The sequence below is a fragment of the Dysidea avara genome, chromosome 13, assembly GCF_963678975.1.
Source record: "Dysidea avara chromosome 13, odDysAvar1.4, whole genome shotgun sequence".
Lineage (NCBI taxonomy): Eukaryota > Metazoa > Porifera > Demospongiae > Dictyoceratida > Dysideidae > Dysidea > Dysidea avara.
In genome coordinates this window covers 7,304,792-7,329,362 of record NC_089284.1, presented here as the reverse complement: position 1 = coordinate 7,329,362, position 24,571 = coordinate 7,304,792, and the positions used below count along the sequence as shown (strand labels likewise).

Genomic DNA, 24,571 nt, shown 5'->3' with positions numbered 1-24,571 from the left:
ATTCTAAAAGCCAAGCCCTAGTGGTACTATGGGTTTACCATAAGGCCAATACAGTGGAACCTGCCTAAGCAGCAACTTGCATAGAAAGGCCACCTTTCTTCAGTCCCACTGTATAATACTGCAAAAGGGGATTGTAAATGTGTGGGTACCAAGCCTCCAACATTTACATTGGAAAAAACATGTTACTCAAAAGCTAGTACATATACATGTGGGATGAAGTACAGACTATAAGAACAATACACACCTAGTACATCAAGACCACTACACGTTGCAGTGATGATCTGCAGACCACAGCTAGCTGGGGAGGCAGCTTGTTTATCATACTCTGGGTGTTTAGGGGAGAAGGGAGTAAAGCTGGACACACACAACGACAACAGTGCAGAGGTAGAAGATGGTGTTGTCGTCTCTGCTGGACGATCAGCGGACAAGTCCCACTGGTCTGTAGATGTATGAGAGTTATCTTGGTAGAGTGTTTTAATGCCAGAGCAGACAAGCAGTTCAAAGTCTGGACCAAATGACTGCAGCTGGTCCACCACACAAACGTCCTGAATGATCGAGTTGAAGGTACTGTCGTAAGGTCTCTTGAGGAAGGACAAGTTTACTCCGGGAACTATAAGCTGGATAATACCTTTACCTGTAATGATATGAATAACGAAGCTATACTACAAATAAAAGATTACAAGAGAAGTTTTACTTATCTGCAAGGCATTTATATTCCCTGAATAACTTTCCATAACAGTTAAAGTAAACAAGATTATGTTCATGCATACACTTTTATGAATGTCATAAACTGGACCAATATATTTTCTTACAAGGGAAGGCAGACTCATTAAAATGATCACCTCGGCTATTCAGAGTTAGTTCCACACGGTCAATAGACAGTCGAGCATCAAGCAGTTGCGCAGCTGCCACTAACATACGACTGTTGCTACCAAATGTTGCCATCCTGCGAAGCCTCTTCATTGACCCTGTTACTTCCTGTGGTGGTGCTGGGAGGGAGGTGTGCTGCTCAGTCTTAGGGTGAAAGGTGGACTCTGCCATGGAGTAATACATTGAGACTCCCATGGAGTCAAGACTGTCCCCAGTATTACGGGGTGGGGAGCTATTGTCACTGAGAGCGGTAGGGGGTGGGGGAGATGGGTTCTCCAGTACAGATGTTAGTGTGTTGACACAGGAAATTAGAGCAGTAACCTGAGAATGATTAACTCCATTACATCACAAGAGTTATTACTGTACCTTCTGTTCATCAAGATGGAAGCTCAAGGATGGAAGATTTGCTGACAGTACTAGATTTGAGATGTCTGTATTAACTGCAAATCCTGAATGTCTGCAGTGAGTGAAAATAGAGGAGTTGACTACACACACACACGCATGCACTTATGCATGCATGCACGCACACACACACCTCTCTATTAATACAGAAAGAGTAAACTTATCCATGACATGTAGTGAACTGTGGCCAGTCTTAATGGCCATCTTCCAGTCAACATCAACCTTACCAACCAACACTTGGAAATCTGACAGGGTTAGGAGGTACCTAGATAGATAAATCAAAACATGGAAGATTAATTCTACTACAGAATATACAGTTAAAGGCTGTATGCATGTCAACATTAATTTGGTGTCGGATGATGATCTTGTGAACAATTGGTACGTAATTAATTACTGTCCTAAAAGATTGAGGCATATGCACATGTCTACACCAAATTTGCCAAAAAAGAAGTTTCAAACCACTGTTGTTTGTCATCTATTGTAGTATCAGTATATTGAATTCAGGGGAAAACTCACTGAATTGTTGAGCTACATTTCTGTCAGCCAAACAACAACCCATCAAACTGCTGGGTTAATTGAACTTCCACTAATGTTTGGTTGTTCCCACTTCTTTCATGCAACTTTCTGTTTTCTGTGCATGTGTACAATGTTTGTATCCACCAACTTTTATAGTCACAGTTTAGGTATAGACTGCTGTAATACCATAGGGACACTTAGAAAAATGTATAATACATTTTCGTATAAGTAGGGCATGCATGAGGACATTAATTGTATTCATATCCAGTTGTCCCATGTGCCTGCATGATAGGGCAAGTACTGTTGTCAGTAAGTATATATGCAACCTTTTAAATTAAACACACAACATTTGGTGGATAGGTACTTAGAGAGGGCTGCCTTACCTGTCTGAAACAGTGTGCTGTGTTTGGTTGATGCTCTGTTCCAGAGCTGACTGCAGCTCAGAGGGCGGGGCTGGTTGAGAAAGCTGTACAGAGGCCAGTCCTTCCTCCTCACTTGGCGGAGAACTAAGGGGTGTGGCAAACTCATCTAAATAAAGGACATAAAACATATTGATCTCTGATTGTACATTATGGGAGACAACATTTCTGACCTAGTTCATGACAGTGTTTACAGACACACTACACAGAAGACAACTAACCATCATCATCATCTTCATCAGCTAGAGGTTGTTGACTGTCCATGGGAGACTCAGCCTGTTCCTTGTCATTGCAGAAACGAAAGTTACCCAAATCAAGTATCACCTACACAACAGAGAGACAGTCACAGAAGACAACATGTCACAATAACTTCAGATGTTCTATAGACAGCTAAGCACCTCCCAGTTTAAAATCTAAACCCTATGATGTCCATTTCTAAGGTACACCCTCAGAATAAAGTGTTGGCTAAGCACTCCCTATTTCACCTACCAGAGACGAGTTTTGATTGGTGAAATCCTCTGGGATGATCAAGTGAGGGGCAGCAACATCAAGATCAATGGTCAACTTCATTTTGCTAGCCTGCAGGAATGAAACATGTATTGAGGGCCTACCACAAGCCATACCCTATCACACCTCTCCTAACAACATCTCTTCAATCTGATTCCTAACTTCTGATGTAGTCTGGGTTCGTAGCTCTCTCAGTCGTAGCCACAACTGCTCTGTCCAATCACTGCTCAGCTCTTGTTGTCGCTGTCTCATAAAGAAGCTCTTCACTCTGTTAACAGTGTCACTGTTGAAGACTATGTCCAGTGGTAGAGTGTTTACTTTGATGCTACACATCACAACACACGCACATAAATGGGACAATACAATCTCTTTTATATAACATAATTCTCTACAGCACAAGAAATTTATGAAATTTTAAAATAAAGTGAATGTGCAGTCAAGAACTTCTACTTATATGCATAACACTTACATGAAGTGTGGACAGTTTCGGTGTTGTTCTTGTACTACAGTAACAGTTAACAGCTCCTCAGAGTTTGTGGAAGTTTCAAGCTTGCTGTACTGCCTCCATAATATGGAGCCAACTGAACCAGATGACTATAGGATACAATAAACACAGTCACAAAACACACACACACACACACCGTACCCTTGCTCCCTTGGGTTGCACCAAGGTAGGGAACAGACTATCAGGGTGAAGATGATCAACCATAGTTACACTATGAAGAGATGTATCAAGCTTGAGGTACTTCATCCTGGGACGATAGTCTACACCAAACTTGAGCTCAGAGAAGCACAGCTCTGTGATGGGCTCTGATCCCAGAGAGCAATAGTCTCCAGAGGTGCCCAACAATTGTAGGGAACCCTCTCGTAGATTGAATGACAGAATGGCTAACTTTCTGTCCCTCATGAACACACTGTTACTGTCTGGATTGTAGCCAATAGCATCCAATAACTCATCCTCTGATGAAGCATAGACATTATTATTTCCTTCAATTGCAAATTATGTACATGCATGTTCAAGTATTATGTTGAAGCAGGGGAGATATTTTTGCTTACCCAGGTCTTCTTTACTAGTAGGGGGTTCCCCTGGCTGATCAGCAGTTTTGTCCTTTTCTCCTCCTCCTGCTTCTCCCCAGCTAGGAAACCATCGCTGGAACCAGCCCCGCCCCCCTCCTGCAGGTAGCTGCTCTTGAGCACGAGACTTAGCAGCCTATGAACACGGCATAGGCATGCATAAGAAATTGTATGGCCAGTGCTTTACACTATCACAGTGCACAACATTAATTTTTATAGAATTAAGACTAATCTTACAATCATACCTCTGCTAACTCTCTTTGTTGCTTCACTTCAGTCATGGCCAGTTGTCTTAGTAAACACAGTTCTTCAAAGCTCTGCTCATTCTCAGTGGTTGTAAGTTGCTCCTAAACAAGAAACACGTGTTTGTAGAGCTGATGGGGTGTGGCTGACACACCTTCACTTCCACAGTAACAGAAGATTGTGTGAGGTACTGGGTGTAGCCTCGAACATAAGCCACATTCTGGCGGGCTCTACTTTGCACAAAACTTGGTGAGTGATGCCTGTTCTTTTCCTGTATCTCACTCAATACAGCAGTTGTGGCAAACAACCACAACTGCTTAGCTGTAAGCCTAGCATGGAGGTAAATATTCTGCATTTTAACTGACACAACACACAGCCATAAACACAGAGAAAAAAAAGTAAAAATCCATTCACCAACCAGGGTACCTTGCACCAAACAGGCTGTGTAATAGAAGTGGTGCAGGACTAGTGCTCCACAGGATGGCTGTAGCGTCTTATGTTTTCACACCAAAAGAGACATGGCTGATGGAATGTTCTTCCCTGTTTAACACCGTGTACATCAGGTACCCAGTGGACAGAGTGGAGCAAAGTGAGTAAAGTTTCTTGCTTAAGGAAACTTGTCCACATGCACGCACACTCATACACTGTACAAATTAACAGACATACAGTACACGTTGTTTATACATTACCTATTCCCATCTTTAGCAACTGGTCTCCACTTGCGGTACTGCAGTCCTTTAGAATACAATCTCAAGTGGTCCACCATTTTATGCAGAATATCATACTGCTCCTCTAACACAACCACTGCCACCCGACCAACATCAATGTCTAACTGAAACCTTGGTCCCTCACTCAACCGTAGCGGACGTGGTGAACAATTCCTGGTAAATCTTGCTTGAACAGTAGCTGGCTTAATAATAAACCATGATGACATCACTGCTGTTGAACTGGTACTGCAAGTCATGGGGTCCATTGAGGCTTGTGCTAAGGACTTGGCCATAATCAGAGCATCCTATTGGTTAGATTTAAATGCTTATAATGGGAGGCGTGCTTAGGCTGCATACCACAAGATCAATTCCCTCCAACTCTCCTAACAGCTCAGTGTCCCAGTAGACAGCAAATTTGTTGAGATCCATCAGCTTACGAGCCTTTTCTGCTGCTGGCATAAACTTGGGCACCTGATGTTATACAAAACAATGCATACAAAAAAGTTCATTGTGTTAAAATCATCACCGATCATATTATACCAATCCTACAGTACAATATGACAAACTACTAACCCATTGGTCATCAGTTGACTGAGTTGACAAGCTGTCCATAGTCATGCCAACAGCAAATGAGTGACCAGGCAGTGTTGTAGAGTCCTCATAACGAATATGAATATCATTCATAATAATCTGTAAAGGATCGGTATCTGATGATTGCCATGTGATATATTGTGTAGTGAAGTGCAATGGCGGATCCAGGATGGGGCATTTGGGGCAAATCCCCCCTTTACCTTGTGGAGGAGCCGCCATACTTCTGATTAAAATACAAACTTTGTGCCAGGCCAAGATCAGTTGATAAAACTCACGAAAATATGCACATTTTACTAGCATTTATTACGAATTCACCTGAAACTAAAGCAAACCAAAGTCAAACTAACTATGAAATTGTCACCCAGCACCTTCGTGCCTCTAAAAATAATTATCGTGTTGCTGTTGTTTAAGAGATTCATAGCCTTTTAAACAGCTTTAAAGACTTCACAACCATCTGCAAAGGCCAAAATGGTAAAAATCAACAGTGAGATACTACTAAGAGGTGATTATTTGCTGCTTCAAAAATGCAGCAACTAACAACAGGATCTGGCTCTCCCTAACCACCTACAACTTGCCTGTTTGTACCCCTCCCCTTGCCAGGTCCTGGATCCACCCCTGAAGTGTGTGGATCAGATTTCATTGGCCCATTCAAATTATCACTACAAGTTACCTGCAGGTTCTCCACAATGTTTGAAGCAAAAGAAGATGTAAAAGAAGACCAGAACCATCCAGAGGTTTTGGTACGCTGCTCCTCCTGCAGAATGAACCACCTGAGTTAATATCCTAATTGTGGACACAACGTACCCTCCACTGTTCTTCCATTGCATTCAACTTTCGTTTCTTTGTAGCAACAACTTTCCTGCATTCAGCATCTTCATCATACTGCAATAATACCAACACACACAAATGTACACTACCTACACAGAGTACACATGTAAAATACATACATGAACACAGACACAAATATTGTGTACAAATTCGTGTGTGCAATGTGCACACTACTACATGCACAGTATGCACACAAAAGCATGCATAAGATACATACACACGCACACACATGGATAAGATACACACACCTCATGCACGCACGTACACTACACACATACATACATGTTCGTGTATTCAAAATGCACTACACACAATACAGTACGTATGCACACAACACACTGTAGAAGAGAGATATACTACACACATACCGGAGATACAACAGAAGGTCCAGCTACCAGATACAACTGGTCTACTTGTACTACCCATGGCTGACTCTTTAAGTGTCGAAATGGTATCTCAATTTTCAACTTGCCTATAAAGCCTGACTTCACTTCAATTGGCAAGTTTAATTTCTTGAGTGCATCTTTCTTGAGGGGTAATTTCTCTAATTCAACAGCTCCTACATATGTGACTCGCCTTATGAATTACTCAGAATAACATAGCAAACTGGTTGTGTACTCAGCACAATGAGTTAGTTTCGTGCACTCACCTCGTAGTATTCCTATGGAGAGTTGGTCTGTGTTAATATTTCCCACATATTCCGCTACATAAGTGTTCAAGAACCACGTAGCTAGGCGCTCTAACATCCTAACGTTCTCCGGGCCTCACAATGCGCCCTCGAACGCGTCCGGCCTATCCAACTGCACTAAAACGTAAGAATATAATATTATCATATCCGGATGTTTTACGGTTTTATTGACACCTTATAAAAGCTAGTCAGTAAGCTTTGTAATTGTATGTGAGTGACTTTTATATCGTAACTTTACCATTGCAGCTGCTTTACATAGTGTTTATGTCATATTAGCTATGGTGAGGTCACTCCCACAATGGTGGATGTAGATGTAGATGACCTCAATGATACACCACTACACCTAGCAACACGCTCTGGTGACCATGAGAAGATGTTAACAATACTAAAATCAGGGCAGTGTGATCCTAATGCTATTGGACTATATGGGTGGTCACCACTTCATGAGACTGTTGCTAAAGGAGATTCTGAAGGTGCCACCATTTTACTTCAACATGGGGCTGTCCCCCACAGGAGGGATCTGGTGACCAGGGACAGCCCCTTACATATGGCTGCCAAATATGGTAACCTAAAGATGCTGAAATTGCTACTAGGACATGGAGCTGATTTGGAAGTAACCAATAATAAGGGAGAGACACCAATTGATGTCGCCAGTGGTGACTGCATTCAGCTACTTGAGAAATATGGTAAAACAATTGTATTGTGAACAATATGGATATATGATGGCATTGTAGGTTGTGTGAGGAGTATCAGAATAGATAAAGAAAAAGCTGCTGCTATAATGAAGGTGAGCGGTTCTAGAAACTTTGCTGACTTGGTTTCCAACTAGAAAAGCAGTTACTTTAGTAAGGATGCATTCATTCTATTGTAATCACAGTCTCTAATTAGCTAACTATGAATAAAATTACCCTAACTAATAGTTTACCATTTTGGACCTATACTGAAAGATTTGATGTCTCATTGAGCAGATACAGAAGTTGATAGCTAAAAATAATTAATTTAGATGCGCTTAACAAGAAATTGTGTGCTAGAAAGAAGTAATTTCTGTGATTTGGCACTAAAAGTTACTCTACAGACTATCAGTTGGTTTAGGGACTTTAACTTCGTTGTATTTTTTTGATTTTTAATTAGCTTACTGGCTTTCAGAAACCGGTGAAACCCCCATAGAATCATGCCTGATGAGATTTTACTTCACAAAGTATGATGAAACTCTAATAGAACATACACCATTGCACATTAATAGCTAGTGGATTCATGAAAAGGTACCTTTTCCACACATTTTGCATGTGAGCAAACAAATATTATAACAGTTGACTCCTTATACTGATTAAGCTACTTTTTGTGTCAAACTGTAGCCAGATACTTTAACTTCACTCACTGAAAATTTTAGACAGTTATATGCTATGATAAAAAAGTTATGAAGTTTAAAAACTCAAAAATGGGTCAAATTTTGTGTGTGAAAAAGGTACCCTTTTGCAAATCCAGTCCCAATTTTTGTTTGTCTTTTTAAAAATATTAATGAAATGTTAAACTAAAATACTGTGTGTAGGTGACTAGAACTAGTGATCCATTTGGTGTTAAAGATACTGGACTGGAGTCATATTGTGAGTAGTTCTATAGAAGGGATATAATCACTGTAGAATGAGTTTAAGAATATTTTATATGCAATGTACAACCAGCATTGAATATAAAGAGGTTTGTTGCAAAGTCGTGATAAAAAAACTACAGTGGAGAGCTGATTTATTGAATGTTAGTCATCTGAATGCCAAAATGACTGTTGTATTAGTGTACTTTGTCATCAGGCGTATACTCTCTTAGAGTAATTGACCAAAGCTTTATACATGAATGAACAGTTATTTGTACTTTTCAGTTGTATGAACACCTTCCCCATATAATAATTGATCAACCCTCCAGTGTGTATCTGCTCTTGTCTGCCCAATAGAAATGTTCAAGTGGTCTATTGATAGTTCATTGTTGAGCTATCAGAGAGTTTGACAGACTGATCATGAGGCTCCATTGTATTAGTCTGTATGTATCATGTACACATATCCTTTGTAAATTCTTTAGCGCTTATAGTATGTTCACGTTGAGCTGAATCCTCAAAAACATTTAATAACTCATGGATGCAATTACACACGATCTTGAAATTTGGCTCATTTGTAGTACTGCTTGACCCGCTAAAAATATTTCAAAATCTTTTTGTTCACATAATATTTACGGCCAATCAAAATTTTCACAATACATTTCCTATGGGGAAGCCATATAAGTATAGTGTCCATTACAACCCTTTCCCGAACTTGTAATGGAGCCAAACCGTACGTGTCTGTTGTTGACACCTTTGCTGTTACCAGTAATCATCTGGTTGGCTGAAATGTTAACTCTGTTGAGAAAAAATCCACTTTTAATTTTTAGCTGTTTTTCAGTATTCAGCTCAACGTGAACATGCTATAGTAGCTATGTTGTATGTGACTGGATTGTGGGAATTGACCATAATGTCAATGTTTAGGAGAAGTGTTTTAAAAATCTGAGGATGTTATAATTTTTGTTGTTGCATGAATGCAGGGGAATTGTCAGGATTTTTCAAGGGGAGCAAAGTCAAGTTACCAGCAATGGGGGTCAGGGGACTCAGTCCCCAGCTGCTAAGAGACCATGAATACTTTGATGGTCCTAAAGTCAACCGATTGTTATATTCATAGATTATTAATGTGATAGTTTTTTGAATAACTCCTGGAAAACAACTGGCTTGTGGGGTGGCTGGTTCCTTGGAAACCACTGACAAAAATCAAATGTCTTATATTCAATTAAAACATTACTTTGATTTTTAGCTATAGTTCAGTGTATATCAAGAATATATCTTGTACACCCAAGTGTATTATTGGAGGTCTACGTATTCCCATAAGTAAAACTGCAGACTAGCAATTATATAAGCTATTACTTGAGATTGCCCATATATAGCACTGGTAATGTCTGGTCTAGTAATATTCCTTCCTCGGTGAGTTCATCACTCTATTATGGTATCATTTCCAACTATATTTGTAATGTGTCAAATCATGTTTATATGAATGTTCTATTAGAGTACAAGTACCGTATATGACCGTATAGAAGCCCGGGCGTTTATTTCCTATAAATCATTTTTGACCCGGCGTTTAAACGAGACCGGCGTTAATTTGGACCCGGACGTTTATTTCTTACTAGCCACTCGTTGAGAATGACAGGTGCCAGTACAAGTACTTACGAAATACGAAATCCATAACCCATCACGTACATAAACCCATTTGGACTCCTCTGCTGGGTGAAACATTGGAAGTCGGGCGGAAAGATGACAATGACCACGATAAATACACTATGGCCATCACCAGAAGAGAAGACATAGTCGAACAAGACAAGACATCATAAGACTGGTGACGAGACATCACTGTATAGTTAGCAGCTGACACGAGTTTAGAACCCCTTTCAGTGCATATCATTAGCACCCCGGCGTTTAAATGAGCCCCGGCGTTTATTATGACAGTCCCCTAACCGTATCCGGCGTATAATTGAGCCCCTGCGTGTATTTGAACCCGGCTTTAATACGGTCATATACGGTACACAAAAAAAATTTGGAATTTTCAACTAGAATAGCACATCGATAAAAAGTATCAAAACTAGCTGGAGTAGAGCACGATATTAAATCATAGTAAAACAATAAGAAGTGTTATTATATCCCTACTGTGCTCAAGATACCATAACGGAAATGCACAGAGAGATATATGACACATCTTGTTGTTTTACTGTGATTTAGTATCGTGCACTACTCCAGCTAGTTTCAGTACTTTTTATCGATGTGCTATGGTCCCTACTCTAGTTAAATATTCCAAATCTTTGTGTACTTGTTTGTTAACTTCCTTTGTAAAATAAAATTACCATGACTGGTGAACCCATGCACACCGCATCAAAAGAAAAGAAATGGCACTGTGCACCCCCAGCTATCAATTATTGTCTGAAAAGCAAAGTATCCATTATGCTTTGTTGTCAGCTATGTTCATCTCGTTATACAGCATTACAAATCAAGAACTGTTTGAAAAGCACATCTGCAATCAAAAGTACCCACTATGAAAAATACAGAGGATTTCTGTTACAAAGGGAAGCCATCTCGTGCTACTGCCAAATCGACACCTTTTGCTGTTAGCGAAGATGAATGGGACACAAAGGAGGACACTAGTAAGTCCATGAAAAGAATACATTGTATGTACTGTGGTACGCATCAGTTAGTCAGTTAGTCAGTCAGTCAGTAGAAAATTCCGCTTAATAATTAAAAAAAAAATCCATAGCAGCGTTTCTGGCTGATCTGAAGGCTTGTTTGGGTGTCAATACTGCCTCATCGTCATCAGGGAAAAGTGAGGCTGGTCTTTGGATGATATTTTTTCATGTGCCATGCCCAAACCTTTGTGGTCCCTACTATACAGTACTATCATACTGTATGATACTTGACTGCTCTATTAGAGTATATAGTTGACTGCTCTGTTAGAGTACTTTGATCTATATTACAAAACTTTTAAGAGGGCTTGTGTCCCTTCTGTAGATCTCTGAGGGATGAGTGTAAGCTGTTGTGCTATTGTATGCTGTTTCTCACTCGTTTTTTCAATGTCCAACTTATTAGTGTGTTAGGTATCTGTTGAAAACTTAGCAATCTAGATTTTGTAGGGGGTTCCTGAAACCCTTGGAAATCCCCCTCCCTACACCCCTGGAATGTATGCTTATATCAGCATTCCACTCTTACTGTTACAAAAGATGTGATACTTCAGCAGCAAAAAAACTGATTTGAAATCCACCGTCCCCCGAACAAAATGTGACCTGCTGAGCAAAAACCCAACTTGTTTGCATTTTCCTCAAACCTCATTTCATGACTTTTTGTTGTCTGGAGGAAAAAAAAACCGATGGGCTGTTAAAAAAGTTTCAGCCTTATCTGGTAAGAGCTTTCAGAGTTATAGTGATAGCCAAACACTTGATTTGTACAGTGCCTATACAGAAAAAAAATTACAGGCGCTCATTTAATCAATCATAAATCTCAACTATGGAGTTGGAGACTTGTGTCATTCTATTATTTGCCATGAACTTGGGCATTCATCAAGGTATAGTTTTGGCCTAAATACCCGTACTACCACACAAGAAGGCTGTTCAAGTTTAGAAACAGCGACAATGAAGTTATGTTTTACCACAACATTAACAAACACAGAAATGACTCAAAGATATTTTTACTCTCCATGAAGAAGCTAATCCGTAGATATTTCAATTCATGTCTTCCTTCACTGTTTAAAACGTACATAAAAATTATTTATGTAGCACGCATTTTTTACCCAATGTATTCAATGGCATTTATCTCAAGAACGGAATTATGCAAACAAATCGGGTTTTCACTCAGCGGGTCACAAATGGCATCCCCCAATGTGCTGCTACCAAAAATTATCATGGAAATGTTTTGCATGACAGATATTTATGTTCTATGTCAAGAAAACTCTTACAAAAGGCCATTTTGAGATTAACTTGTATCTTTTAATCATATGATTCTATTTTATTCACCCACTAACCTATAAATTAAATCTCGTGCACTATAAAGTACATATGGTTAACATACGCACACAATAAAACATACCTTTTTTATAATGGCAACCACTTTATTCGTTGCGCTTTTCATCATCGCTTTGATCCCAGTTGAATGATATGAAACAACGGTAGACTACAATTGTAAACAATGGTAAACAACGGTACACGTGATTTCACCAGTCACGTGAGTATACACAGTATCTTTCCCTCAAGCCACTGACTACAATTTTTTAAAATCCACAAACTCTCATTGGCCACCCTAGCACATTTGCATAGTTACGCTTTGAACAACCGTTTAAGCTGCTTTATTTTGAACTAAGACTCTTACAAGACAAGCACCTTTATATCAAACTACCAAGCTTCGTATTCTCCTGAAGAGGTATAGTGAATAAAAGTTTTATCTTATCATAAACTTCCTTCCCCTGTTAGCATTCTACAAAGACCACTTGCTTTGTCGAAATAAATTATTTATCATGTCGCCGCTGGAAACCCCTTGGATAACCCCTTCCTAACCACAAATATACGCACGCCGCCGCTTAATTCAAGGTATTCTACAAACATAATTTTTATTTCAACACTTTTCAACATACTTTATTTATTTATTTTTTATCACCAGTTCTCCAACTTAAAGTCATCGTAGAGACTAGCTACTTTCCCCAAGCCCACTAAAATAAAAACAAATTTGGGTAACATGACAAGGTAAGCAATAAATTTATTTCCACTGACCTTAACATTATACATACAGCTCCATACATTCTATTCTTCATTCTTGTGACCTAAGACCATGTCACCTGAGGAAGCTGTCAAAAGCAGAAATGCATTGTGACTAGTATGCTAGTATTAGGTTCTTAGTTACCGGACTATTGACAATAATATTGTCAGAGTCTCCTGGAATTCTGAACACCGTCACAGAGTTCCGTCTACCATCTTCTCTCTCACCAATCACCTCTTAACACATATCTTAACTTACTACAGCATTAAAATTAAACATTTTATTATTTACATTTTTTTTCTCTCCACCACATAAGTAGCACTATTGAAGACACGGACAGTAGTCTCCTGGATGTGTCTGCAGATATCATCGGTGAGACCCCCAAGAAGAAGCCTATGTCCCTGAAGTCATTTGCTAAGGACGTTGTTGAACGCCTGGCAATAGTAACACCATCAGGTAGAGTCAATGCCGCCGAATTCTCAAGTTCCAATACTAATGTTGAATTTTTGAAAAATGCCAAAACCCAATTTTTGGTCTGCCTGACCACAGTTGCAAGGCTAGAGGCTAAATGACGCATCACACAACCGCAATATTACGCCACAATACCTAACTGCATGTGCCATTTGTGGTTCCAACAAGTATCTGCCCTCTGCACCTTGTCTTTTCCTTTTATCTGCAATCATTCTTTGTGCAATGGAATCATATTATTGAGTTTCCTTGAGGAGTGCATTTAGATGCCACAAAATATTAAAAGCACTTATGCTACTGTAAGAGGTATTAGACACCCAGTAGTATCTGTAGCTACGTTCATGGTAGGTTCACCACTGAAAACAAAGTGCGATGACCATGCCCCTTATAGATCAAGCATGGTAACCACGTCCTTTAATGGTCTCACTACATTAATAAACCTAGCTGCACTTATAGTGATTGAGCATGGTGATCACGCCCCACGGTAACTGCATTAACAACGATTGACCACAGGCATACACCCCTTAGTAATTTAGCAACCCTTGAACTATCACTCAATATACTCTAATAGAACAGTCACCCTAATACACAGTATTCTAGTAGAACAGTCACACATGGATATCATAGCTGCACGTAAGAGATATTGAATGGTATTGCAACATAGCTTTGTGAGAAAATCCCTACTTTGACATTAAGCATAATTGATTGTGTTAACATGCCAATTTAAGTATTTTCCCACAGAGATCTATGTTATAATACCATCATTCACATATCTTGTTTCACTACTTTCTATCACTCCGATCCCTATTTTGGTAATTTTTAAATATACTAGATATACTTGAAATTACTTGCAAATTGGTTATGTGCTTCTGCTGGCAGTAAATCATTGGTATAATGGTGTCAAAATATACTATGGTGGCTTGTCCCTTTCACCTGCATGCAATCTTGAGGCACAAGGCAATTGTTGACTATTAATTCAATGACGAAAGTGAAAGAAAATTTGATGGTGTTGCCCATGGTAGACACAAACCTGAAGAGACAAAGAGCATCATACTGGGCCAGTATTCATGTAACTATTTGTTTAATGACTACAGCATGTTTGTTTTCCCTGCATGAGATTGACAAGAGCTTCCACCAAAGTGTGTAGACATAGTGAGACTACTTTATAATAAACTAAAGCCAATCTAATACTTTTACAATGAATTCCAGGCTATTACAAATAATCGTTTTGCCATCTGACATCAGTAAGAAAGCAAGATTAGTATTACACTGTCATGTAAAATGTTTATTCCTCCTATAGGGTACCTGGATAATTGCAGCAACCTCACGATTTGTTTACCTGAGCCTACTATGTATGAACAAAACTAACTGCTTGAAAATGTATTCATTTTATTCTCACACCATTGCCTATTATTATTATTCCCATATTGTTCTTTTTGGTATTATCCAATATAAAGTTTTCATGGTTTTTAAATTTTACCAAAATTACTGTAGCTATAGGCATAATGTTTTCAACCTTGCAATCTATTTCTGGTCAAATTAGAATTAGATTTAGACAATCTGCCAAAGTTGTAGTAACGTTGCATGACAGAAATGTGTTTCTATGACTAAGGCTTTATTCTGTGTTTGATTGACTGCTCTATTAGAGTGTTTGAATGTTCTATTGGAGTATATTAATTTAAGCTGAGGGGTTTATCTACCTCTTATCCAAGATTAACTTTACCCCCTTATTTCCACCATATATGCCTGTCAACAGATGATATACTGCGCATGTATATTATAGCTTTGTCTACCACTTTACTAGGTGATTAGGCAACACATTGAGCCAGTGAAAAAGAGCACTGTTGTGACTAGTACAAGACCAGTGCCACGAATTTCAAAGCTATATTCACTACTTTACTTTGCTTAGAGAGAAACTTGTGGTGGGTTACTGACTAGTTAATAACCTGTGGTTGTCTACTATTATTGATCAAACGAAAAATTGGCAAGATGAGTAATTCTAAGTTTATATGATTGGCAGAATCTGAAACCAATTGCCACAAAGGCAGTAAGATATCCAATGGTGGTAGTGCCAATTTCATGCAATATAAGTTTCATAACAAACTTAAACACGGCCTTGAGAATTTCACAGACCTGTGTAATAGTCTTATCTTTGTCAGGAAAAAAATGTGACTCAGTTTGTGTTCCCAATGTCCTGGTGTCTAGGTCAGTCTCCAAGATATTTTCATTGTGATTATCATGATGAAAGGTTACTACCCTGCTAGGGTAGTAACAAGCACTTAACAATGCAGTCTGGATTTTAAGCAATTTGGTAACAAAACCAATTGTTATATCTGCAGCCAGATACATAAATAAGGGGCGTGGTCACCTTGCACTGTTTAATATAGTGTAACTGATCATTATAGTAGAGCAGCTTGGTCACCATACTTTGTTTTCTGCAGCAAAACCATACTGGCCTGCCGCTTCAGCAATGAATTTGTGGGTAGTGTCACCCACACTGTTCTCTGGTCTAATAGTAGTGTGCATATACTGTTAGAGCTGGTTTTTAGGAAAGTGATATTTTTTCAAAACACTTATTCATGCAAACTAAATGCACTGAATTTATCAATGCTCTCTTCTTTATAGTAATAACTCCAGAAGAGGTTGGATTAACAGCACCTGCAAGGAGGTGTGGCTCTGCAGGTCAGCCACTCCCACAAGTCACTCTAGCCGTCCAATACAATAACAAAGACTCCCATTCTGTCAAAATCTGTCTACAAAGAATCCAGGATGTGTTTATACCAACTCAACTGATATCAGAATACACACACTTGTTAATGGAAGTGTCTATTCAACCTGATCCAAACAGGGATACATTACAAACTACTGAAGAACTGCCATTAACTAAACACCTACAAGATAATGATGATGATCACAAACATCTACAACTTGTGTTGCCATTGACTTTCAATACTCATCCGGTGTATAGTAATATTGTGAGGGACAAGATGGATGGTAGATGTGTGTGTTTGAAGTTGTGTCTGAGGAAGAGTTGGGGATATGGTTCATCCATAGTAACGATTGCCTCTACTGATATTCCTATGAGTTCAGCCATCAAGTTGGTCACTCCACATACTTTCTATTTAACTCACACTGAAGAATTTTTATCCCAATGGGAACAATGTCAACGGTGACTAGTAATGTCAAATGTATAATAGATGTATGAAAAGTATATGTTACATGATGTATAGCAGTAAAGAGTAATTTACATAATGGACATTATTATGCGGACTTCATCAGGTTCACATGTTTCTGGTGCCTTGGTGTATTCTTCCCAGTGTCCTGAAGGAGCTCCATGTAATTTGTGTGTGTTATGTGTGTGTGTGTTGTGTGTTGTGTGTGTGTGTTATGTGTGTTGTGTGTTGTGTGTGTGTGTGTTGTGTGTTATGTGTGTGTGTGTTGTGTGTGTGTGTTATGTGTGTGTGTGTTATGTGTGTTGTGTGTTGTGTGTGTGTGTGTTGTGTGTGTGTGTGTTGTGTGTGTGTGTTATGTGTGTGTGTGTTGTGTGTTGTGTGTGTGTGTTATGTGTGTGTGTGTTGTGTGTTGTGTGTGTAATTGGGGAAGCAGTTTACCCAGCTATAACATCAATGGGTAACATCAATGGGTACCATCCAGGCAGGACTGTGGGTGCCCACACCTTTACCTGTGAGACATAGTACAGCCTCCTGCATCATGCACTAATTCGTAACACCTGAGTAGTACATGGGTGCCACAGTGTTGGTTCACTGGGTAGATGTCACTGTGATTGCATGGCAGCCAATGGCTTTGCTTATGTGTGACATACTATGTGTGGTATGTAAATGTGGGTGGATATGGTGTAGCAAGATGTTTACAGCCTTGATGGTTAGTTTACATAGCCCGTAAATGCATGTTTGCCTGTGCACATATTTGGTGTACTTGTTTGCCTGTATCCAGTGGTTTCTCACCTTTGTATTAATAAGTTTCCTGCCCATCAACTAGTGTTATGTGCTCAGAGTGGCTACTTCAAGGCACTACTGGAGTCCAACCTGTGGCAGGAGGAATAGGTCAATGAAGTGAGTGGAATGTGCAGTGTTGTTATGGCTTTGGTTTGAGGTATGCACTACTTTTATGGTATTCAGTTCCAATTACCAGGGTTTGGTTTCCACTGTAGACACTGAACTCTCACCTGTTATGTAATGTCTCCCTCACAATTAGTACTTCATACAGTATGATAGTATGGCTTCATACTGTATGAAGTACTATGGTATGAGGTACTAGGGTTGTAACACTTCTTATGATGGTATAAGAAGTGTTATATCCCTACTGTACATTTCCATCAGCACAGTAGGGATATAACACTTCTTATTATTTTACTGTGATTTAATATTGTGCACTAGCTATATACTCCAGCTTGTTTCAGTACTTTATATTGATGTGCTATGGTCCCTACTCTACTAATTCTAGTCAAAATTTTATGTACTTGTGTTATTATAAACTTTTACATTAATTCTCAAGAGTTCAAAAAACTTTTGATAATAGCAGCAACCACAAAGTGCAAACCCTCAAACCAAGGTCACCGCCATGTACATTCTTAACAAGCTCTCCCTCCTGCCACAGATTTTACTTCACTACCACTCTGTGCACATAACACTAACCAGTGAGCAGGAAACTTCTTGATACATAAAGAAAAAGGTGAAATCACCAGACTCCAATGAACAAGTACACCAAACATGTAAACATGCATTACACATTGTGTAAACAAACCATTGAGGCTGCACATATTTGATGGCACCATATACACCCACATGTACATATATACTGCACATAACGTGATAAGACATATACTCACACACACATGCGCACACACACGCACACACACATCTGATCAAAGTAGCACTACACTGATACTCAGAATTTATCAGAAAGCTTAAGGTCAAATAAATTGTCTGTAATAAATGGAAGCACAAACAATAGCTACACAGTCAACATAAACAGTTGGCTATTATCTCAATGCACACATCCACCACAACAGCAACCACCTCCCTTAGCAACTAACTTTGGTGGAAGTATCTTTGGTATCAATAGAAGAGTGCCATCCTTGGTATACTGAAACCAATCCCATGCAGTCACTTTAATGGCAAGGTAGTGTGGTAGCTGGAATTTACTAGCAGTTGGTTAACTCTGATCCTAATTAGACATCACCCTTGCATGTACAGTAGGTGGCTTACATTTGGTTTTGTAAAAACCATTGTAAACTAATAGTTTTACAATTATCATTGTAATTGTAAAAATTGAACACATTGTAATTACAATATGTGCACATGTTTACAACAAAACATGTTTAATTGCCAGTTGTGTACACAACCACACCCAGAACACTGGATTTACTGAATTGGGTGACTACCAGCTGGATATACAAGGGGGTGTCACGTAGGTACGTGCTGTAGGTAGATCTGCGACCGCAGTCAAAGTCTTACCGGCCGAAATTTCGCTTTGACCTGTGACCGAGAGCCTTTTTCGACCTTTGACTGGTGACTTAGCGACGATATTTCAGCACTTTTCGATTGTGGGTTGGAAGCTTTTACCCTTAACCGTTGAATTGGCACGATTTTGGTGGCCTTGACCTTTGACCTAGACTTTGACCGCGGTCACAGATCTACCTACAGTGAGTGCCTGTGTGTCATCCCCAGTATTCAACAAACTTGATAACAGCAGGGGGAAGTGAAATTTGTAACATTGCAGCTTTCATGTAGCAGTCAATTAACGTAACTAGTGGGGCAGATATGTAACTTAAAGTGACCAAGATGTCAAGTTCACTTCTGGCAGAAAGCATGAAATTTGGCATTTTGGGGTTCTAGAACATGCTGATTCCAGTTTTAGAGGAACCACTTCATCAGAACAAGGCTTCCTGGTTACATTTGAGCTCAGAATGGGTGTGGTCAAGATTAACAAATACATTGTTTGTTTTGCTTGTTGCTTTGGCTAGCTTCTAATAATACACTCATTAGTAAACTTAATACATGATAGCTACAGATTTATTACATTTATTGCTCAGTGCACTGTCCACTACTGTACAATAATAGCACAACTGTGTACACTTTATGTTGGCCTTGTGGCATTTGCAGTGCCCAAGACAGCATTTCTTGCAGTTACCGTATAGTAAAAAACTTTGGCGGTAAAAAGTGTGACGAAACCCCTGTCGAAAAAATTGGCGGAAAAAACTTTGGCGATTTAAATAACGTTCGCCGAAGTTTTTACTGTACGGTACGTAAGGATAATGACAAGGTATCATCGTTAACTAGTCTCGCGGCGCCCGACCCTCCTTTTAGGGTCGGGCGCCGCGAGACTACGTAACGACGTGCTAGCAAAGGTGTGCTTCGCTATCTCCTGCGATGCCGAGAACGGTCGTATTTAGGCTTTGACAGTGAACTCCAGTAGCAGAGGTTATCACGTATATCAAAGCATTTGGCCAAATCCATCGCGAGACGATGAACTAGCTAGCTGCCGTGACTTGAGAACGAGAAGCCGGTTGGAATGAATGCCGCTATCCCAAGGAGTGCTCACACTGTGGGCACATTCCTAGGAAGATCTCCAAAGTCAGCTCGATCTTTATTGCGTGGTGGTACTAGCTGACCTTCATCTCAATGTGCTCATGTGATAATCTAAAATAATTGGCGAAAAAAACTTTGGCGAATTGAACGCTATTCGCCAAAGTTTTTTACTATGTGGTACACTTGATTAATTATCTGCATTCTTTTGGAGCTTCAACAAGTGTGGTCCATAATGGTATACAATTTCCATCTATGTCTGTATGTCCTATGTACCAACCCCAATCCATAGGACTTGGAAGAGATGGCTTTGCTATCAGCACTTGTCCCCATGTTCTGCTTGGAATGATGCACGTTTCACATGCTGACACAGTAGTCTCGCGTGGCCAGACCGCTTTTTCCCGTATATTGGGTGGGGAAAAAAGGGTCTGGTGCAACTCCAATAGCTGTTTACTTCTGAGCCGTCCCCACATTCCGGGGACGCTAATTGAATAACATTGGTCACAAAGGAGGTGCCATGACGTCAGTAAAACTATGAAGTATTCCTACACTCCTGCTCCGGTTGTGAGTCTTGTTACACGATGAGGATTAACTTTCAAGACGCTATAAAAGAGACATCGGAGCAAATTAAGATTCGTTTAAAGGATAAACAGATCTCTAGTTAACTTACTGACGTCATGGCACTCCTTTGTGACCAATGTTATTCAATTAGCGTCCCCGGAATGTGGGGACGGCTTAGAAGTAAACAGCTATTGGAGTTGCACCAGACCCTTTTTTCCCCACCCAATATACGGAAAAAAGCGGTCTGGCCACGCGAGACTACTGACACAGAGCTGCTCTGGAAGGAGAAAGATGTTCCAGCATTCTATTTCCATAAGAAAAGAGTTGCCTGTTTGCAACATTTACAGTGACAAGTTGTGAAGTGCGGCTGTACAATAAAAACACAAATCTTTTGATTTCTTTCATACCATCATTAGTAATTTCCTCTGGAGTCTGACAAAGGTGACCAAACAGAGTTGTTACACTTGGTGAAGACCTCCAAACATCCCAAACAGTTTTCTTCCCTATGCCACAGAAAGATGAGACTGCATCACAACCTGAGAAAGCGTGCATAAACAACCAGCCCTTGCACAAATCATCACCAAGCTCAGCATGCAGAAATTATATGAGCTGCAATGTACCTGAAATTTTAACCAGATTTCACATTCCTCAAACACTCTAGCAGTGGCAATGGCAAGTACAGGCACTCTGTATCAGTTGCATACACCATAACCTTCATGTTGGTGAGCATATGCACAATGAAGCATAATACGATGGTCAGCTTCTTCTTGTGAGCAGGGCTGCAGAACAGACACATCTAATGTGCTGGTTGATACAACACTTTCTCCCTTTGTGGTGATGAGTACCTTGGCCTCAGGTGTCACAGCAGATTCCATGGCTGAAACAAGAAACTGAGCTCAGTTTCATTGGAATCAACACACAACAAACTCCTCCAGTTGTGAGGGATATGTGTTCTCTCAGATACATGCAATCATCTCCAGTACCACGGCACTCTCTTGTATGTGCATTTAAGCTGTCTGCAGTGTACAGTACGAGTCCCACACTACGGTACATCTATTCACTGAACAATCTGAAGTTACTTGAAGATATAGGCCTAGGAATGAAGCTATTATGCTCCAAAAATTGAGCATTAAAAATCATCTATTATGCCCATTATTCCCACAATTATGCCACTATCTTTGGCCAATAATGCTAGTTTATTGCTCTGTTAGACCATTTACATTGATGTTTCAGCTTCAAATAGCTTTGCTACTGTATATTACAGTATTTCACTCCTATATTACTGTTGTAAGACGGTACTATTAGAATTTCTCCTGACTGCTCTAGTAGAGTATCGCAATCTTGATAGCAGAATTTGCAGACTTTATTATATAACCTTGAATGACTTTACAGCCATTTCAGCAAATCTGCTTTGTTTCCATGACACATTGAATTATTCTCAGCTAGAGATGGTAGCCAAGCATGCATGATTTTCATGCTTAAAAAAATACATCCACCTCCCCTTCCCTGGCCAGACAAGAAATGTACATTCTAGAAAACAGTTCAGGTCACTCTTCATGCTGGAGATTGTTGCTTCTGTTTTGGATGATCTCTTTACTCACCCTGATTTGAATAGGGTTAGATTGTTCTTTGGTATTATGCCATGGACTGATTTAGTCATGTTGATCATGCAGTCATCAACACTGACCTTTTCCCAGATCTTCAGCTTCCCTAATACTCTGAACATCTTCATTAGCCATCGTGTCACAGCAAATAAATCTGAGCTTGTTTCTGTAAAAGGATTTCCCATTTCATTGAAGACATCTTGTGTACTTGGAGTTTGTTCATGATGACTGCACTTTGGTTTTCCACACTGCTTTATGCTGACCTCACTTACTATCCCAGCCATATCTGGGCCAACAATCATCCAGCGTCGCATAGTTGATTCATTCTCAGTAATTCCTATTATTCCACCATCATCCTTCACAATGCTATTCAACTGTTCATGAATCTGATTGTGAGCCCCACCATGGAGAATTTATGTGAGGTTTTCTGAGTGATGAAGTGCCCCTTAAGGAACTGATTCCAACTCTGGGACATTCACATTCCAGCTGTATGAGGTCCCTCGCATGCAATGAAAGCCACTGTGCATAATGAAAGTGATCCATGGGAAATGTCCAAGGAATGATGCTGCCCAGTGCTTCCAAGTACATTGAGAAGTTCCCATCTTGTTGCGATCGCATGAACTGGAGGAAGAGAATCTCTAACTCAGAGTTTTTCCCTAGTAAAAGAATCCTGGATGATTACTTTCCATGCCTGCACACCACTCATCAAAATTTAATGGCTTTGCTGTCATGTTATCAGCCTCTAAATTATCTTGAGTGCTTGACTTTGTAGTTGGAATAAGGCTGTATACACCCAAAATTAACCTTGGACAGAATACTCAAATCTGCTCAGTAGCTGGACCACATTTATAAACATGAAAAGTGATGTGTCAGCTTAGTTACTGAACATGCTTAGTAACATCTAGCTGCTACAATGTCCAATCAGCAGAATGGTAATGTGCACAGATCACAAATTAGTAATTTTTACCTAAAAAATCGTGAAAATTTTCAGCAAAATCTTGTTCTGATAAAGTGGTTCCTCTAAAATTTGGAATCAGCATGTTCTAAAATCCTAAAATAGCAAATTTTATGCTTTCTTACAAAAGTGAACATCTTTTTCACATATCTACTACACTATTGCACATTGTGCTGGCATAATTTCTAGCATATATCAAATATGCCAGACAGCTAGCTAATAATTATTATGATGATTGATTTTCACATTTTCTAATTACCAAAAATACAGCAAAATATGAATACATTATACTTTTCATGTCAAGAAATTTAAATGTGCAATGTTATTTTTATTATTTCTTGGCTCACTTTTGCGGAAATAAGATCGTGATACTCTAATACAGTAGTCAGGAAAGGCCCTAATAAAACAGCCAACTCTAGAGCATAATCTTGATCTTGATTCTGAATGCATCATTTTGAGTACATTAGGCTGGATTTTTGAGCAAGTGTACAAAAGCATAATTTGCTTGTCAAGACAGTAAAAACAACTTAATGTGGTGACTACTTTGCACAGCCAACCTTACTGTGAATTATTAACATGTTTCAAATCTTAAGATGTTGGTGGCCACACTTTTATTGGTGTTACCGCATGAAATTGTCCCAACTACTTCACCACACCACATATAGCTACCATCATTAACTTGAAGAAAATTATGAATGCAAGAAATGCATGTTACATAGATTGATAAGAACCTTATGATTGTTGAGTTTGTGTGTATTTGCATTTGGACCAGAAACCATGCACCCATTATTGACATATTTAGATTCTCCACTACCTGTATATACGTCTCCCATAATCCATAATCTATTAACTTGCAAATTTACAATGTAGGCCTACAATGTAATGTTGAGTGCACATGCAGGGTGTAGAGAAGTTTTACTAGAATGGAAGGCAGACCTTCAGAAACTCCAATTATAATGTATTTTAGCACTTGTAGACCTTGTGATATTGTACTTAGTTTTATATCGATTGTTTGCAAATCAGTTTGTACATATGAAAAATCTTGGCTACATACACCTTGTTTTTATTCCCATCAAGAAACATGCAAGAGCAGTACAAAATTAAACTAAAGTATCGTAACTTCAATCTCTGTTGGACATTATAGGGTCAAAATACTCTAATAGAAAAGTCAGAGATTAAAAATATATTACTGAATAGAACAATCACATGTACATATTGAAATACAGACACTATTACACATAAAAAGATCGCTATGACTATGTGACTTCTTGTTGGGAGAACAGCAATATTACCAT

General features: G+C 39.3%; 2 protein-coding genes and 1 long non-coding RNA gene across 4 annotated transcripts in view; 1 reads left to right on the top strand and 2 right to left on the bottom strand.

The window, feature by feature from the left end:
• The window catches only part of LOC136242483 (intermembrane lipid transfer protein VPS13D-like), a 120,354-nt gene extending 113,378 nt beyond the window's left edge, over positions 1 to 6,976 (bottom strand). For both annotated transcript variants that reach the window (XR_010694552.1, XM_066033913.1), the window contains exons 1-20: positions 6,807 to 6,976; positions 6,526 to 6,716; positions 6,134 to 6,211; positions 6,000 to 6,083; positions 5,312 to 5,428; positions 5,096 to 5,209; positions 4,721 to 5,043; positions 4,186 to 4,360; positions 4,034 to 4,135; positions 3,771 to 3,924; positions 3,361 to 3,674; positions 3,184 to 3,308; positions 2,841 to 3,039; positions 2,697 to 2,786; positions 2,429 to 2,531; positions 2,172 to 2,316; positions 1,406 to 1,537; positions 1,237 to 1,327; positions 843 to 1,191; positions 245 to 634 (exon numbers count right to left, since the gene is read on the bottom strand). Coding sequence is in view for 1 of the 2 variants with exons in the window: in XM_066033913.1 (XP_065889985.1) it covers positions 245 to 634; positions 843 to 1,191; positions 1,237 to 1,327; positions 1,406 to 1,537; positions 2,172 to 2,316; positions 2,429 to 2,531; positions 2,697 to 2,786; positions 2,841 to 3,039; positions 3,184 to 3,308; positions 3,361 to 3,674; positions 3,771 to 3,924; positions 4,034 to 4,135; positions 4,186 to 4,360; positions 4,721 to 5,043; positions 5,096 to 5,209; positions 5,312 to 5,428; positions 6,000 to 6,083; positions 6,134 to 6,211; positions 6,526 to 6,716; positions 6,807 to 6,903 (3,373 nt within the window). In the remaining variant the exon portion in view is untranslated. The remainder of the gene's footprint in view (positions 1 to 244; positions 635 to 842; positions 1,192 to 1,236; positions 1,328 to 1,405; positions 1,538 to 2,171; positions 2,317 to 2,428; positions 2,532 to 2,696; positions 2,787 to 2,840; positions 3,040 to 3,183; positions 3,309 to 3,360; positions 3,675 to 3,770; positions 3,925 to 4,033; positions 4,136 to 4,185; positions 4,361 to 4,720; positions 5,044 to 5,095; positions 5,210 to 5,311; positions 5,429 to 5,999; positions 6,084 to 6,133; positions 6,212 to 6,525; positions 6,717 to 6,806) is intronic.
• Positions 6,977 to 6,998: 22 nt separating this feature from the next.
• Positions 6,999 to 16,895, top strand: LOC136242547 (ankyrin repeat domain-containing protein 12-like). Its single transcript, XM_066033994.1, has 5 exons — positions 6,999 to 7,032; positions 7,122 to 7,531; positions 7,580 to 7,632; positions 8,395 to 8,449; positions 16,234 to 16,895. The coding sequence occupies exons 2-5, from the start codon at positions 7,144 to 7,146 to the stop codon at positions 16,779 to 16,781; spliced, it is 1,044 nt and encodes a 347-aa protein (XP_065890066.1). The 5' UTR covers positions 6,999 to 7,032; positions 7,122 to 7,143; the 3' UTR covers positions 16,782 to 16,895.
• LOC136242580 (uncharacterized) lies at positions 12,993 to 13,820 on the bottom strand. Its single transcript, XR_010694577.1, has 3 exons — positions 13,285 to 13,820; positions 13,155 to 13,228; positions 12,993 to 13,093 (listed from the first exon to the last, which is right to left on the bottom strand). It is a non-coding gene; the product is annotated as an uncharacterized lncRNA (long non-coding RNA).
• Positions 16,896 to 24,571: the final 7,676 nt, after the last annotated feature.